Source organism: Propithecus coquereli, unplaced genomic scaffold (genome assembly GCF_000956105.1).
Source record: "Propithecus coquereli isolate 6110/MARCELLA unplaced genomic scaffold, Pcoq_1.0 Scaffold126, whole genome shotgun sequence".
Classification (NCBI taxonomy): Eukaryota; Metazoa; Chordata; class Mammalia; order Primates; family Indriidae; genus Propithecus; species Propithecus coquereli.
Genome location: NW_012136747.1, coordinates 2,000,317 through 2,016,009, shown reverse-complemented (window position 1 = coordinate 2,016,009; position 15,693 = coordinate 2,000,317). Strand labels below are relative to the sequence as shown.

Below are 15,693 nucleotides of genomic sequence, written 5' to 3'. Positions count from 1 at the left end.
CAGTTTCTACACATCACCCAGTTCCAAAGCCACTTCTACATTTTTAGCTATTTTTATAGCAGTGCCCCCCTTCTCAGTACCAAAATCTGTATTAGTCTGCTTAGGCTGCCATAACAGAATATCAAACCCACCCTTATAGCCTCATTTAACCTTAATTACCTCCTTATAGGCTCTATCTCCAAATATAGGGGTTGGGGCTTCAACATAGGAATTTTTGCGGGGCACAAACATTCAGTTCATAACAACCACCTATAAGAATTTTCTCCCCAGAGGAGGGAGATTGAGGAAGGAAGGGTGTGGGGCGTTAGGTGCCACATGGGCTGAGGGCTTTGCTCTCCTGGCATGTTGTTACTCAGGTTGCCTGATGTTCATCTCCCCTGTCCCTTTGAATCCAGGCTCCAGGCTCACTGTGGCTTTGAACAACTTTCCTAGCTTCTTTGAGTACTGTTTTCCTTGCCTGACAGGGTTGTAGTAAGATTTAAATAAATCTCAGTTATTTAATGACAACTCATTTTCTTGTAGAACAAAAGCTGCCCTTTTGTTCAAAACCTCCTGTGACTCCTCTGGCTTAGGGTGGAATCCACAGTCTTTGCCTCACGTACAAAACATCTATGTATGGCCTTCCCTGCCATACAGAGATTACTCTGACCTTCCCATCTCCCATCTCCCCACTGCCCACTCTGCTCCAGCCACACTAGCCTCCTATACTTCCTCAAATACATCAACTAGGTGCCTGCCCCAGGACCTTTGCACTTGCTGTTCTCTCTGCCTTTTCCACTAGACGTTCACATGGCTCACTCCCTTACATCATGTAGGTCTCTATTCAAATGTCAAAGTGGCCTTTCCTGGCTACCTTATAATTATAGCACTCTATCACTCTGTTTCATTATTTTTTCTTTGTTGTGTGTTTCCTTCCTGTATTACGTTATATTTTTATGTGTTGTGTGCCTCTCTCTTAGAACATATGCTCTAAGAGAGACTTTGTCAGCTTTGTTAATTGCTAAATCCCCAAAAGACGCAGAACGTTTAAAATATTCCTTAGGTGCTCATTTCATGAATGGATGGTTGGATGGATAGGTGGATGGGTAGATGCCTCTATTGAAGCTCCTATTTCATTTATGGTAACTCTGTCCCTGTCGTTTGGTTTCCCTATAAGACAGTGAGGGGAGGGCTTTTGTACCCAAATTAGTACCCACTCGAGTTTAGCGAGTGAGTGAGTAAAGGGGATGTGTGTGGTCCCCACATTTCCCCAGCGCACAAGGCTTGCTGTCCTCTCGGCCTCTGTGGTTTTTTTCTTCTGGGCAATGTGCTCTATTCCTGCCTGCCCCTCTGCCCCAGGGTGTGGCATGTCACAAGCTCCTGGTCGTCTGCTTTCTGTGTTAGGGCATGGTCAGGCAAAGCCAGACGTAGAGCCATCCTGTGTAGCTCTTGGGATGGTCTGTGTCACTGTTGTCCTCAGCAGGGCCCCTGGTGCATGTTGGGTACCCAGGTGGGTTTCCTTCCTCTGCTGCCCCCGACTCTTGGGCTTTCTCCTAGTCGTGGGCCAGGCTACTGGAGGAGGGACAGGCCTGGGCGTCCCCATCATCATGGCTGTGCAGATTGTAGGGTGCCACGGGGAGTTGGGGTGTCCAAGCTGAACCTAGTGCTCATCCTTCTGGGCAGGCTTCTGGTTAGGAATATCCTTCCCCTCCCAGTCTTCCCAAGAAACTTGCCGTTCTCCTTCACTGGCCAGCCCAAGGACCACCTCCTGCAGAGACTTCCTGGCCTCCCCTGTCGACCCAGCTCTCCCGCCTGTCGCTTCCCAGGCCCCTGCCCCACGGCTGCTGGCTCCCATTGGCTCACCTGTCTCCTTCCCACTGGACCAGGAGTTCTCTGGGGGCAGGACTGGGCCTCAGCAGCCTATTCCTTCTGTGTCGCCAAGTAGGAGAGGCATAAATGTTGGTTGAGCTGAGTGAAACCCTCCCTTTCTGTGTCTGTATTCGCCCTTGGCACAGAAGAGTCTAACCAGTGTGGTTGGAGGAGCCAGAATCTTCCAGAAGGAAGGGGCATGGTGGTTCCCTCCCCCTGAGCTGCTGCTGTCCTGTGTTACAACCTGGACTCCTCCAGGCCCTCCCTCTGCATCCTGAGCTCCAGTCCGACCTGGGCCTCTGACCTGGTGTCACTTTGTATTACTGTGCCTTTTAGCAATAGTTCTACTAATGGGGGAGAGGGCTGTCTGAGGCCCAGGGCATGAGGACAAATGTGCCTCCACTGGGCATCCCTTTTTGATGGCAGACATTGCATTTTGTGCATTCCTTCAATAAACCACTGCTAGGGCTGGGGATCCTTCTCCGCTCAGCGCTTCCCCTCGGGACAGCCTCCCCGGCCTCTGTCAGCCTGGCAGTGTTGCTCTGTAAGGTGAACTCCATTTGCCAGCCCCAGTCTGGGGCCTTTACACTCAACACAAAATGACTTACAGAGGTTCATGTGTAGACCCTGCGGCAGGAAATCGGGAGAAGCATAATATTTTTGTATAGAAACCTCCCTCCGAATCATACCACACCCATATCTGCCTTCTCTGGGGGTGAACAGTTGTGGCAATGCAGGCTCAGGTGCCAGGAAGCTTGCTGAGTGATTCTGCCTCTGCTGTGCCTTTGAGGAGGGAGAGCATCAGAGTCTCCGATCCTAAGTCATTGTTCCAGGCTTGGCTCCTACTTGCTGGCTACGGACCTTGTGACCTCTCTGAGCGTCACTTTCCTTATCTCTCAAATGTGGGTCCCATCAGGGCCCAGCCCCCTGGGTCATCACTTGGCAGGGGATGAAATGTGGGAGATGACGGTGATTTCATAAACCATCACATGTAGTCTGCCAGAAGGCCTCCCTTCCCTGACACCAAGAAACCAACTCCTATTCATCCTTCAAAGCCCAATTTAAATGTTGCCCCCTTTGAGGAGCTTCTGCTTTCTTTGTGCCTAATCCCAGTCTATTTTTACTACAGGAGTCTGGTTTGCGGTGGAGTTGTTGGAATATCTGTCCCTGTCTCTGACTAGGTTGTGAGGCCTGGCTGGAGGGGCAGGACCCCAGCTTTCTCATCTGCATATGGTAGGCATGTAGCAAATGTCGAATTGAACGTCCAGCATAGGAATTCTGGTCTACTAATAGCCACCGTTTGTTAAGCACCTGCTAAGTACTAGGCCCTGAAATGAGTGCCTCCTATGTGTTAATCCTGACAGTGGACGCCGTTTGTCCTCCCATTTTACAATGCAGGAAACTATAACTCAGAGAGGCAGAGTAACCTGCTTGGGGTCACACAGCCAGTCAGCTGAGGAGGTCGGAGAGGTGAATAAATGGCCAGGCTGTGTGAGAAGTATTCATACCAGCTGGAGCAGAGACCATTTATTCCTTGGCATAGAATTGAGACTTTGTAAGAACTGCCGTGCGGGGTGGTTATGACAATGTTTGTAACTTACATCTGCTCAGACTCTGGGGCTGGAGGACTGATGCAGAAATGTTTCTCTCCGACCACCGTGGTTTTCTGAGAGGACCACAGGGCTTGAGAGGGTCACAGGGCCATCATTCCCTGTGGCACGAGCCGGTGTAGGTGCAGGGGGAGATTTTGATCAGCCAAAGGTAAACAGTCATCAGAGACTCTTGGAAGTAGAGGCTTCAAAGGCCCCCACGCTGTACTTGAGGAGGTTAGGGGGACAGTGAGGAGGCTGGTCCAGTCGTCTGGGGAGGGACAGAGGCTAGATTGTGACTGTTAAAATGGCAGGGTTTGGCGGCCGTTGGCTGTGGCCATGCCCTGTGGTGCTGGTGCTCAGGCCCACAGAGGCCTTGTCCCCTCCCACAGCTGTCCGGTCAGTCCCGGGCTGTGCTGTGTGGCACCTGGGTGCGCCCTTGTCTCCCCTACTAGATTAACCCTCTTCTGGGGCGAGGGCCGGGTCTGCCCGTCTGTGGGTCCTCAGCCTCCTGGTGAGCGCTGGGTGAAGGTGTGTGTGATGAATGGGTCCGGTGGACGGGGTCAGGGGAGACTGGGTGGAGGGGCCAGGCTTCCAAGGATGGTGCAGTTGCACTTGCAGGACAGAGAGGAGACTGCTCATCAGTGGAAGCAATGGTGAGAGCAAAGACCAGGAGGCTGTTGGGGCTGGGGGCCTGCAGGGTGGTGTGAGGATGATGAGGGGCTTGTTTCACAGACAGGCGAGCTGAGGACAGAGAGACCAACCGAGAGGCCTGCTGGGCATGGGGCGGGCAGCACAGGGTGATGGCAGTCATGTCCATCCCAGGGAACACTTGCAGAGCTTTTTGCGAGACAGAGGAGTGGTGTTGGATGACACCTTTTCCCATGCTTGTTGGAGTGCTGTCTCCAGAACCCTCAGGACAGCCGACGTGGTGGGAGCTGCCATTAGCTCCACTTTCCCCCTCAGGAGCTGGAGGCCCAAAGTCACGTAGCAAGTGTGAGCACTGGGCTTCACACCCAGGTCTGTCCGAGCCCAGAGGCCAGACCGAGGGCCCCTCAGGGGCAAGCGGACGTGTAGCAGGCATGTGTCAGGGCCTCATAAATGCAAGGGCTGGTTTATCTACTGGACTGAAAGCTCCCTGCGGGCAGCAACCATGTCAGGGTCGCCGCTGGCATCCCTGAATCTGCCCAGCGTGGCCTCCTGTGGACCGAATGGCAATGGCTGGCCAGTCAGCAGGTGGGGTGCGGAGGGAGGAAGCTGCAGTGGCCCAAGGTCCAGAGGCCTTCCCTGCGCCAGGCATCACACCCTGGCTGTGCACAGGTGAGTGTGCGCACCGCGCCCATCTGCTGCCTGGCCTTCCTCCTCAGGCGGCCGTTGCCAGGGGTCATCAGCCGTGCACGGAGGGCTGCCGGTGGGCGTGAAAGGTTTGAGTCCTGCCTCTGCCATGTGCCGGCTCATGGAGGGGCTCTCAGTTTCGTCCTTGGTAAAGTGGGGATGAAACGATCCCTACCTCACAGCGCTGTTGAAACAGTCAGCAAGATCCTTACACAAAACTCGTGGCCAGGTGCTGGCACTCCATCGTCACATAGAGTCAGCGGCCCTCGTTTTGCGTGCTCCGCATCTCTTCTCCCTGGCAGCAGCACAGACTACTGAGTTTGATGGTCAAAACAAGATTTTTCCCTTGAACTTGAAGGCGCCCCGGGCAGCATCTGGCCCAATCTGTGTGTGAGAAAGGGCAGGCGGCCTCCATGCAGCAGGGCACCATACAGACTCCGAGTCCAGGGGCGCGTTGGTGTGGAGGACAGCGCCCTGACGTGGCCACTGCCCTCAGGGACCCCCTTCCCCTGGGAAATGGGATGAGAGTGGGAGTGAGAGAGCGCCCAGCGCGGGCCCACAAAGCGCGTGGCGGCGGACAGCGCCCTGTTCCCTGCTGGCTGACGGTGGCCTGTGCTCTCTCCCCAGAGACTGATGGAGAGGCAGAAACGGAAGGCGGACATCGAGAAGGGGCTGCAGTTCATCCAGTAAGCGAGCGGCGGTGGGCGGGCGGGGGCTCCCCCTGCAGCCAGGCCCTCCGGGCGCACCCTTTCCTGCTGAGCCTGGCTGTTCAGGCTCCTGTGTACACCGGGGTGTGGGGAGGTGGGACAGGCCAGAGAGGGGCTCGCGTGGCACGTGGCAGGGGCCTGAACACCACAGGCGTGGGTCATCTTGCCCTCACCCTCTACACTGCACACACACTCCCTGTCAGTGCCCTTGCGTGCCTGCACGCACCTTCCAATACATCAGCAGTCTGCCTCACTGAGCACCTACTATCTCTCAGGCTCCGTGCTGGGCCTTCACATCCATTGTCTTTTTAATCTTCGCAACAGCTCAGTAAAGTAGGTGGCCTCATTTCCATTTTGCAGATGGGAAAGCCAAGGCTCAGAGAGGTCAAGAAACTTGTTTAAGGTCAGACAGCTGTTGAGGGACAGCATTCTAACCCAGTGCTGGCAGACTCCAAAACCCTCGAGTCCTTCCATTGTGTGCCCCCCAGCACCCACGTGCCATATTCGTTTTTTCTTTTATTTCTTTCTTTTTTTTTTTTTACTATACAAAATATCTTGACTAACCTTTTTCTTTTATTTCTCTTAAGTAGATCCTCAGAGGCATATTTGCTGTGACAGTATGACGTGTAGGCTTTGTGGCCCCTGCTCGCGCAGGCCTGGAAGGCACGCAGTCTAGCAATTCTGTGCTTGTAATTCTGTGTTCTTTTTCTTAAATAGGGCTCCCCATAAAACTGGAACTTGCCTCTGCATGCCCTCATGCACTCCCCAATTTTGTTCTTTCACACGATCTATAAAGCACCCCCTGCCTTTTTTCACCCACAGTGTCACCACAAACCAGCTCCCTTTTCACACACACCGTGACCACGTTGCTGTCACAGAACAAGTGTTTATACTAACACAACACTCTCTCTCTTTTCTCAACTCACAACACGGTCACTTTCCCTGACTACTTCCTAAGGGTGTCCACAGATGGGATAATTTGATGAGGGATTTTTGGGAGCACCTAGAATGTGGCTCCAGGGCTTGCAGGACGCCCCACCCGGGCTGTTCCCTGAGCCGCCCTGCCCTGCTGCCAGCGGGGTCCTCAGATCCTCCTCTGACCTGGTCGGCAAAGCAGTCCCTGCTCGGCACTCTTCGTGGGCGGGCGGGGGGCCTTCTCCCACTTTGGGGAGCAGGGGTTTGATTTCTGTCAAGTGCTCAAACGTCTCCAGAGGCCGCCTGGCCAACAAGAGGACCCTTGCGGCGCCCGTTTTTCTTAAGAGGAGTTCTGCATCTTTGGCCTCTGTCACTGATTTCTCGGGAGCCGGATCCCCATCCTGGCTCCCCACTTCCTAGGCAGCTTCCTTGCCTGTGAGATGGATATAAGCCACTTCCCTCCCAGGGTCGTGATGAGGGTTAGGGGGCCAGTGGTGCTGGGGGAAAACGTTTGTCCTTGCGTCCTGCCCCCCCTTCCAAAGGGGCTTTGTCGAAGGTGCGGCAGCAGGGTGGCCTCCTGGGGCCCAGCTGCCAGCCTCTGCAGCTTTGCAGGAAGCACAGTAGGACCTGCTCCTTTTAACATCAGTCGCGCTATTTCTGCCCCACTGCTCCTACACTGCATTCTCGCATGCATGCTGCACGGGCTTGGCAAACATCTGTTAGGACCTCTGGGCACAGGCATGTGGGAGCCATAAAGTGAATTTGGACAGGTGGGTTGGCGCTGGCTTGCAGAGGGCCTTAAACACCAGACTAAGACGTCCTAGGACAGGGGTGTGACCGATTGAAGCTGGAGCTGATGGTGGAAGAGGGGAGGCTGGAGCCAGGAGGGTGGGGATGGGATCTGGGGCTGGGACAGCACAAGGGACAGACACCTGTGGCAGCATGGGGAGGGAGGGAGGGCCAGGCCTGGGCTCTCACAGTGGGGAGGCAAGTGAGAGGGTGGATGGCAAGCCTGATGTCACAACTGGGGCCACCTCACACACACGTGCACACACCCACAGACCTCCAGCATCTCTATCCCCACTTGCCACTCGCTAGCTGAGGCTGCTCCTTCTTGCCCAGGTATTGGTAGCGTTTCCAGCCAATGGAAAGAGCCCAGCCTTGCTCTCTGGCCCTGCCTCTGGTGCTGACCTGCTGAATGACCTTGGGCAAGCGGCCGCCCCGCTCTGCGTGTCTGTTTTCCGCTCTGTGAAATGAGGCACCAGGAGACAAACCCCAGTTTCCCTTCTTGCTTGGCCATTTAGCCGACAGGTGTGCCCTCAGGTCTCCTGGGCTGACGCCTTCTTTCATACTAGGCTGGTGTTATTTAGCCACAGGAGAGGGGAGGGTGCTCCAAACTCCACCTAATTTTTTGAGTCTGGCATGAGGCGTTGATAGGCTCGGAGCGTACCTGGTGTTGGCTGGGGCGTGTGTGTTTTGTGGGAGTGGAGAAGGGAAGGACAGAGACTCCCAACCTAAGGGGCCCGAGGTGGACTCTGGGCGCCTCACCGCTGTGGGCCTGCAGACACAGGTCTGGCTTGGTGAAGGTGGTCATTCCCAAGGCCCAGTTCACATGTTAGTTCCTCAACACTCGTGCTGCCTGCCTTTTCCTGCTGCCCCTGTCCCCACAGCTCCTGCTACAGGAGCGCCTGTGCCATCCTCTTTTCCTGGCATCGAGCTGCCTCACCGGCCCAACCGTGGCTCCTGCCCTCTCTCCCTCATGTAACTTAGAAAGGCCTTGGGATGTCTGCTCTCCTTTTAGGAGAGGACTTTGGGGTGGGTCTGCTCTTCCTCAGCATCTGCACCTGCGAAAGCCTGGCTGTCAGGCCCTCGGGGAAATGCAGGTTCTTCCATCAGAAATGGAAGGCCTGCACGGTGATAATTTAGGTGGAAAACCACTGTCCTCTCGGCCCAATCTGCGAGGGGATATCTGAGGTCTGAGTTGGAGGAGCCCACTCCTTGAATGACCTGTGGCCTGCAGCTCTGCCTCCTGGGGCCTCTGTGAAGCTGAGACCCCTGGGCTCACCTAGACTTTGTGTTCTTCTTTCCTGCTAGGTCGACACTACCCCTAAAGCAAGAAGAATATGAGGTGAGTGTCAGCTGCCAGGCTGGGCAAAGGAGAAGGGCAGGGGTGCCGGGGCTGGGGCTGGATGGAGAAGATGCTCTGAGCCCCCATGCACCTGCCCCCGACAGGCCTTTCTGCTCAAGCTGGTGCAGAATCTCCTCGCTGAGGGCAATGACCTCTTCCGGGAGAAGGATTACAAGCAGGCCCTGGTGCAGTACATGGAGGGGCTGAACGTGGCCGACTACGCTGCCTCTGACCAGGTCGCCCTGCCCCGGGAGCTACTGTGCAAGCTGCATGTCAACAGGGCCGCCTGCTACTTCACCATGGTGAGCCTGGCTCCCTTCCTCTCCTCCACCCCTGCCCCGATCGCCATGTCCCCCTGGTGAGCGTGTGGCCCAGGCCCAGCCTCCTCTACCTCCTCCTGCCTGAATCTCACTGTCTATCCCAGCTGCACAACAGATTCACCTGGAGAGCTTTTAAAAGTACTAATGCATAATAAGAAGTTTTTTTAAATGATATTGATGCCCTAGCCCTACCTCAGACGACTCAAGTTAGCATCTTGGGGTGACCCTGGCATTGGTGGGAGTCTGACTTCTGCCACTCCTCCCTCCTGGCCTCCTGAGCCCTTCCCACACCCTCGGCCTCCACTCTTTCTCTTCGACTTCCAGTCCCTCCCTCCCCTCCTCTCCTCCTTAGAGCTCCAGCCTCCTCTGCATCCCTGTCCTGCTCGCCCGCCGCCTCAGGCATTCATCACATCCTGTGGGAGGCTGCGCTGCGGTCCTCCAGAGGACCCCGTAACACCTCTGCAGTCCAGGGTGGCTGCTTCTGGATAAATGAGGCTCCAGGTGCCTGAGGGGTTAACCCTTCACATTCTGTTCTGTGCACAGAGCTGCCGTCACGGTTTCACTTCTCAGAGGTGGCATCGTTACTCTTAGTCCATGACGTTCTGAACTGAAGGCAGATGTGGAAATAGATGTGTCTGGGTGACTGGGCTCACTGCGGTAGAACCTGCAGGCCCCTGCCCGCAGTGTCCTGCCAGCACCCACTGCAGCCCTGCCAGCTGCATGCAGACGCCCTTGATCGGAGTCTGAATGCCAGAGCGCTTCCTGCCTTCTCTGCTGAACCCAGGCACCCAGCCGGGAGGAGAGGAGGCCTGGGGGAGGGAGGCTCACAGGTGCTGACCAAGGGCTGCCTGCTCCTCTCCGGTAGGGCCTGTATGAGAAGGCGCTGGAGGACAGCGAGAAGGCGCTGGGCCTGGACGGTGAGAGCATCCGGGCGCTGTTCCGCAAGGCACGCGCCCTCAACGAGCTGGGGCGCCACAAGGAGGCCTACGAGTGTAGCAGCCGGTGCTCCCTCGCGCTGCCCCACGTGAGTGCAGCTCTGCAGCCACGCCAGGGCCAGGCTCAGAGTCCAGGTTCCAAAGCCTCTGCTCTGGCCCTCACTTGGGCCAAGCCACCATATCTTTCTGAGCCTCAGTCTCCTCCTCTGTGACATGGAGTTGCAGATACTGACATTAGCAGTACTCAGCATTCTCTGAGCTCTGACAGTGTGCCAGGCACTGCTAAAAACACATCGTGTATTGACTCAATCCTTGCACCAACCCTATGAGGTAGATACCGTTATTATTCCCATTTGAAGGATGAGTAGGCAGAGGTGTGGAGAGAAAGGGACTTTAACCAAGATCACAACAGCCAGGGGGTGGCAGAGCTAAGACTTGAACCCAGGCAACCTGATTCTAGAGTCGGTGCTAGTAACTTATACGCTCTAAGAGCACATGGTTGCTGTAAAGATTAAAAGGGTGTCCTCGGCCGGGTGTGGTGGCTCACGCCTGTAATCCTAGCACTCTGGGAGAATTGCTTGAGGTCAGGAGTTCGAGACCAGCCTCAGCAAGAATGAGACCCCCATCTCTGCTAAAAATAGAAAGAAATTAACTGGGCAACTAAAATTAGAAACAAAAAATTAGTCAGGCATGGCGGCAGCTACTCGGGAGGCTGAGGCAGGAGGATCCCTTGAGCCCAGGAGTTTGAGGTTGCTGGGAGCTAGGCTGACACCACTGTAGCCCATGCAACAGATCAGAGCGAGACTCTTGTCTCAAAACAAACAAACAAACAAAAAGAACCTTTCTTCGTGATAATCGTCCCTGACCCACATAGCATTTTACAGTGTCCACAGCAGGTCCACACCCGGGTCTTGCTGGATGCTCACTCACAAGGAGGGCAGAGCAGCTTTGTCCCCACCACAGGTAAGGTGGTTGGGACCCACTGAGGGCTAGTAAATAGCATGGGGACAGTACCCAAACTGAGGACTCCTGGTTCTGCATTAGAGAATTACCCCTTCTCCCGGTCTTTGTCAGGAAAACACTGATGGAGCCCCTGCTCCGTACTGGGACCAGAGACGATGAGACCCAGGCCTGCCCTCCAGGGCGCAGCAGTGGGGTAGGGAGATGGACAGGCGCACAGGATGTCACGGCCTCCCCCTTACCCCTTTGCACCTGGACCCGTTTGTAGTTTCCTGTTTCTGTGTTTCCCGACTGATCTCCCCGCTAGACTGGAAACTCCCTGAGGCCTGGGCCTGTCTGCCCCGGCTCCCGCCTGGCACACGGTGCACGTTCAGGGCTACAGACGTGGACAGGGGAAGGAAGGACCGGTACTGTTCAGGGACCACTGGCTGTGGGCCTGGCACGGTTCAAACTTGACGCGCCCTTGCTCCTTTGGGCCTCGTAACCCAGGGTGCCATCCATGGGTCCTCACTTGCCAAGAGCTCCAAGACATTGTTTGGTGATAGATGCAAGTTGTAGAACTGCAGGTATAATATGATTCCACCTACATTTAAAAAAGGAGAAAATTCTCACAAAACAAAACTGAGCATTCTTTATAGGCCTGCATGGGTATATTCCTAGAAAGATCTGCAAGGAAACTTCAGACCAACACAGCGTGATTCCCTCTGGGGAGGAGCCTGCGATGAGGGTGGGGGAGGTCCAGGGAGCACTTGCTCTCTCTGCAACACTTCCCTCTTCTACAGTGACACTGTCACTTGCTGAATTTTAGGGAAAGAAAAGGTAATATTAACACAAAAATAAGATTATCCCTTTCCCTCCCCCAGATTAAAGGAAAAACAAAAGCATGGGGTTGTGGTCCTGGCCCTACCACTCACTAGGTGTGTGACCTGGGCAAGCCAGGGTCATCTCCTTCGGCCTTACTTTCTCATCTGTAACATGGGGTGACAATGGTCCCCCCTTGCAGGGCTGCACAGGTGTCTAGGAGCGTACTTTGTGCACCTGGGCAGACTGACCCACCTGCTCTGTCTCACCTTCTCCAGGATGAAAGCGTCACTCAGCTTGGTCAGGAGCTGGCCCAGAAGCTCGGGCTGCGAGTGCGCAAGGCATATAAGAGGCCCCAGGTAGGTGGGCTCCAGACCCTGGGCTGGGTGGGGTGGGGATGAAGAGGTCTGAAGGGAGGGACCAGACAGTGAGTGGGGGTGGCCAGGGCCTGGTTAGGACAGAGGGGTGACACAGCAGCTGGTTTGCCCTCTCCATTGGCTGAAAGCCCCAGAATGACTGCCAGACCTTTTGGGAAAGCAAAGAACAGCCAATGCTTCTAGCTCACCTTAGATACCAGCTGCTAAAAACCGCTCTCTCCCCTGCCCTGGCTGCCTTTAATCATCCTGGAGGTGGCCTGAGTTGACGCTGGCATCCTTCAGCCTTATGTTCTCAGATAACCCCCGTATGGTGCAAATTTGAAGTGTCAGTATCTGTTTGACTAGTTCAGATCCACATATATTCATTTGCCACCCACCGTGTGCCAAGAAGCTGCACGTAGGAAAGCGTATGGCTCTGGAGTCTCTGCCGTGACCTTGAGCAAGTTAGTTCACCTCTCCACCCTGGTTTCCTCATCTGGAAGGTGGGGGTGATTATGCCCACCTCAGGGAGCTCATGGCAGCTTTGAAATGCGAGGATGTTTGAGTTGGTGCCGGGCACAGTCCTGGATACACAGTAGGAGCGTGTATGTGGAGATCTCTGCCAGGGCCAGGTTGGAGCACAGCAGAATTTGCCCAGACGGAGCAGGTGATTCCCTCAGGGGGCACCGCAGAGCCCAGCCACCCACTGCTGCCCTGGCTGGTGGGACCCTGAGCATCTTTGCAGAATCTTCATCTCTTCCCACCTCTCTCCAATCTCCGGCAGGAATTGGAAACCTTTTCTCTGCTCAGTAATGGCACTGCAGCTGGCATGTCGGATCAGGTAGGCTGGGGGCTCCGACCCCAAGTCCCTTCCCCCTCCCTGTACCAAACGGTCTTCGTTCATTCCTCATGAGAGCTTGGGATTCACTCTCTGTGGTATAAATGACCTCAGGCAGTGGGTCCGGGGGGCATCCACCCTCACAGCTGGGCTCATGTCATGTTGTCCTGGTCCCCACTGTGGCGAGCCAGGCACATACCCTGGAAGGAGAGAGTGACCGACGGCCTGGGCCTGGGCCAGGCTCATGAAGACGGCATGTGAAGGACCATGAGGGACACACCCCACCCCACCTCCCTAGGAGGTGCCTCCTGTGACCACGGGGGCAGAGTGCGGGATGGCCTCCCAGCCAGGACAAGGTCTGGGTGGACCAGTCCCGACTGCCTCCTTTCTGCCTCCCTGCCCCACACCTCCTGCTGCCATTGGCTCCTTTGTCACCAGCCTCTCTGCAGCTTCAGGCCTGGGCCTCGAGCGTCTTCCTTCTTCCCTGCCCTGCCTTTTCTCTGTCTTTCCACGTTTCACTTTTTCGACAGCGAAAAGCCCAAGTGGACCCTGTGCTGGCCTCCGCCTTGGGTGGCTCCTCATCTTAAGCCTCAGCTTCCAAATCCGGGAGATGGGGATATTGTATCCCTCAGCCAGGGCAGGGAGGGAAGCACCTTATAACCTGAGAAACGTGGGCCCGTTGGAGGTGCGAGGGCAGTAGCCGCTGATAGCTGCGGTGCTGTCTTGAGGTTAGGACTCCCCTCCCCCGGGGCCAAGACCTTGTGTAACCCAGGCAGTCCCAGCTCCTCCTGGGGGTGGTGACAGGGCCTAGCACATGCCTCAGACCCCAGCCCCCCACTCACCACACAGGAGCTGCTCAGCTGGACTTTGAGGCTTTTAGGAAAGTGAGGGATAGGCTGTAAGAGCACGGATGGAGCCTGGTGTTTTGCCACCTTGTACGTAAGGGGAAACTGAGGCACAGAGTGGGGAGGGGAGTTGACCAAGGCAGCAGCAGAGTGTGGGGAGGCATTGAAGGGGGCCCACATTGATTCCATTCATTAATTCAGGAGATATTTATTGAGTGCTTCCATATGCCCATCAACAATCTACGCATTAGGAGCACAGCAGTGTGCGACTGCTCTTCACAGCAGAAGCTCAGAAGATATTTGTTGAATGACTAACTGACCATGGCCAAAGGGCCACAGCAAATATGGGCAGAATGCCCTGCTCTGCCAGGGCCAAGCCCGTGACACCCTGTCAGTCTGCAGCCAGTGGACCATAGATGGCACCATACCTGGTACTACGGCCCCCAGCCCTGCCAGATGTCAGGTTATGAGGGGCTGTGAGAAGCCCAAGCAGAATGGACTCCACAGTGGAGTGGACCAGGTCAGACCCTGCCTCAGTGCCTCACTGTGCCAGCGTGGTTATGTGCACACACACACGGTGGCCTGAGGTCACACAGAGCAGGGTGGTGTCGCAGCCAGAGCCCTGGCCTTCTGTAAGTTGTACAGGCCATGGGTGAGCGTGGGGTGAAGGGTTCCCTGTGGGTTCTCCAGCATGGGTGTGGGCATCTCATGCATCCAGGGAGTCGGTCATTCCATACATGTGCCTAGGAGTGGGGATGGCCCAGGCTGTGCCCACAGGGAGCTTCCTGTGACCCAGGAGACAAACAGAGGCCCTGCAAGACACAGTGTTTATGCAGGAGCTACCGCCTGGCAGTACAGAGCAAGACGCAAGGAGGGCTCTGAGTTCTAGGAACAGAGCGCCCAGGGCAGCCATGAATGGAGAGGAAGGAATGTCACTCATGGCCCAGGGAACACTCCCTTGGCTCACTCCCTGAGTGACGGGAGAGGGAGAGATGTGCCCCGAACCCCAAGCCCAGCTGCTCCTCATGGGGTTCAGAGGAGCCTGGGCTCTGCGGCCAGTGCGCTTTGGCCCAGACCCTGAGCACGCCTCCTCTCCGAGCTGGCCACTCCACTTCTCAGGGCCTTAGCTTCCTTCGCTTTAAAAGGAGTCACAGTGCCACCTACCTGGTGGTTATAACGGGTCAGACATGAAAGCTCCCAGCACAGCACCTGCTGGAAAGAGAGTGCTCCAAAACCTTTGTCGCTAAATGAATGTTACTAGCGGGGATTCCGTGCCGACAGCAGGAAGAGAGGAGCCTGGGGAGGCCGCTGGGGCGAGGCGGTGAGCAGGAGGGCTGAGACGGCGGCTTTGTCCTTCAGGGCCTGGGAGCCACAGGCAGGACCTAGCAGGAAGGATCACAGCTATCCCTAGAGATGTTCATCTGGCACCTCGTTTCCCCCTGGAATATGTTGTAGACGACCTCGCGAATAGCCGCTCTCTGACCAGCTGGACGGCCTTGCTCTGTGCAGTTTATCTGTGCCGGGCGAGCACCCCGGGAGACTGATGTGCATGCACACGTCTGCTGGGTGCTCCGCGGACGGGCTCAGGGGCGTGGGAAGGAGGCGCTTGGTGGGAGTGGGGGAGACGGAGTGCACGGGCCGAGGGGACGGGGTCTGACCCGTCTGACCTGTGAATGGCAGCCTTCTGGGCTGACATCTCTGTGCCATGGGGTGACACCTCATGGGGCGCCTGGACCGAGGGCCAAACTCAACACTGGGTGTAAAATGCTGCCCTGGGCCTGGTGTTGGACAAATCCTGGTACTGTTACTGCTACTGATCCCTGGGAAAGGCTGGCCAGCGGTGGGGGTCTGATCCTCCACCCCACGCTCCCTGAGGACACAGAGGGGGAGGGGCCACCCCAGGCCTCATCAGAGAAGCAGGACTTCAGCCGGGCTGTGATGGACTCAGAGAAACAGGGGAGAAAGTTCAGGACAGAGGAATGACCGTCACAGCTGGGGTGGACAAGAAGCTGGGAGTCTGCTGGGGGTGGAGCGTGGAGGCTGGTGAATTACACAAACACCCAGCTCACCCAGGCCTGATAGCTTGGACTTAAAAATCTACCTTATGCATCTATAA

The 15,693-nt window shown here is 56.0% G+C and overlaps 1 protein-coding gene across 2 annotated transcripts in view; it reads left to right on the top strand.

Moving 5' to 3' along the window:
* Nucleotides 1–15,693, top strand: part of ZC3H7B (zinc finger CCCH-type containing 7B) — a 55,038-nt gene that overhangs the window by 19,925 nt on the left and 19,420 nt on the right. For both annotated transcript variants that reach the window (XM_012638110.1, XM_012638111.1), the window contains exons 2-7: nucleotides 5,400–5,458; nucleotides 8,489–8,522; nucleotides 8,627–8,824; nucleotides 9,708–9,866; nucleotides 11,817–11,897; nucleotides 12,679–12,735. In XM_012638110.1, coding sequence (XP_012493564.1) covers nucleotides 5,406–5,458; nucleotides 8,489–8,522; nucleotides 8,627–8,824; nucleotides 9,708–9,866; nucleotides 11,817–11,897; nucleotides 12,679–12,735 — 582 coding nt within the window. In that variant the 5' untranslated portion in view covers nucleotides 5,400–5,405. The remainder of the gene's footprint in view (nucleotides 1–5,399; nucleotides 5,459–8,488; nucleotides 8,523–8,626; nucleotides 8,825–9,707; nucleotides 9,867–11,816; nucleotides 11,898–12,678; nucleotides 12,736–15,693) is intronic.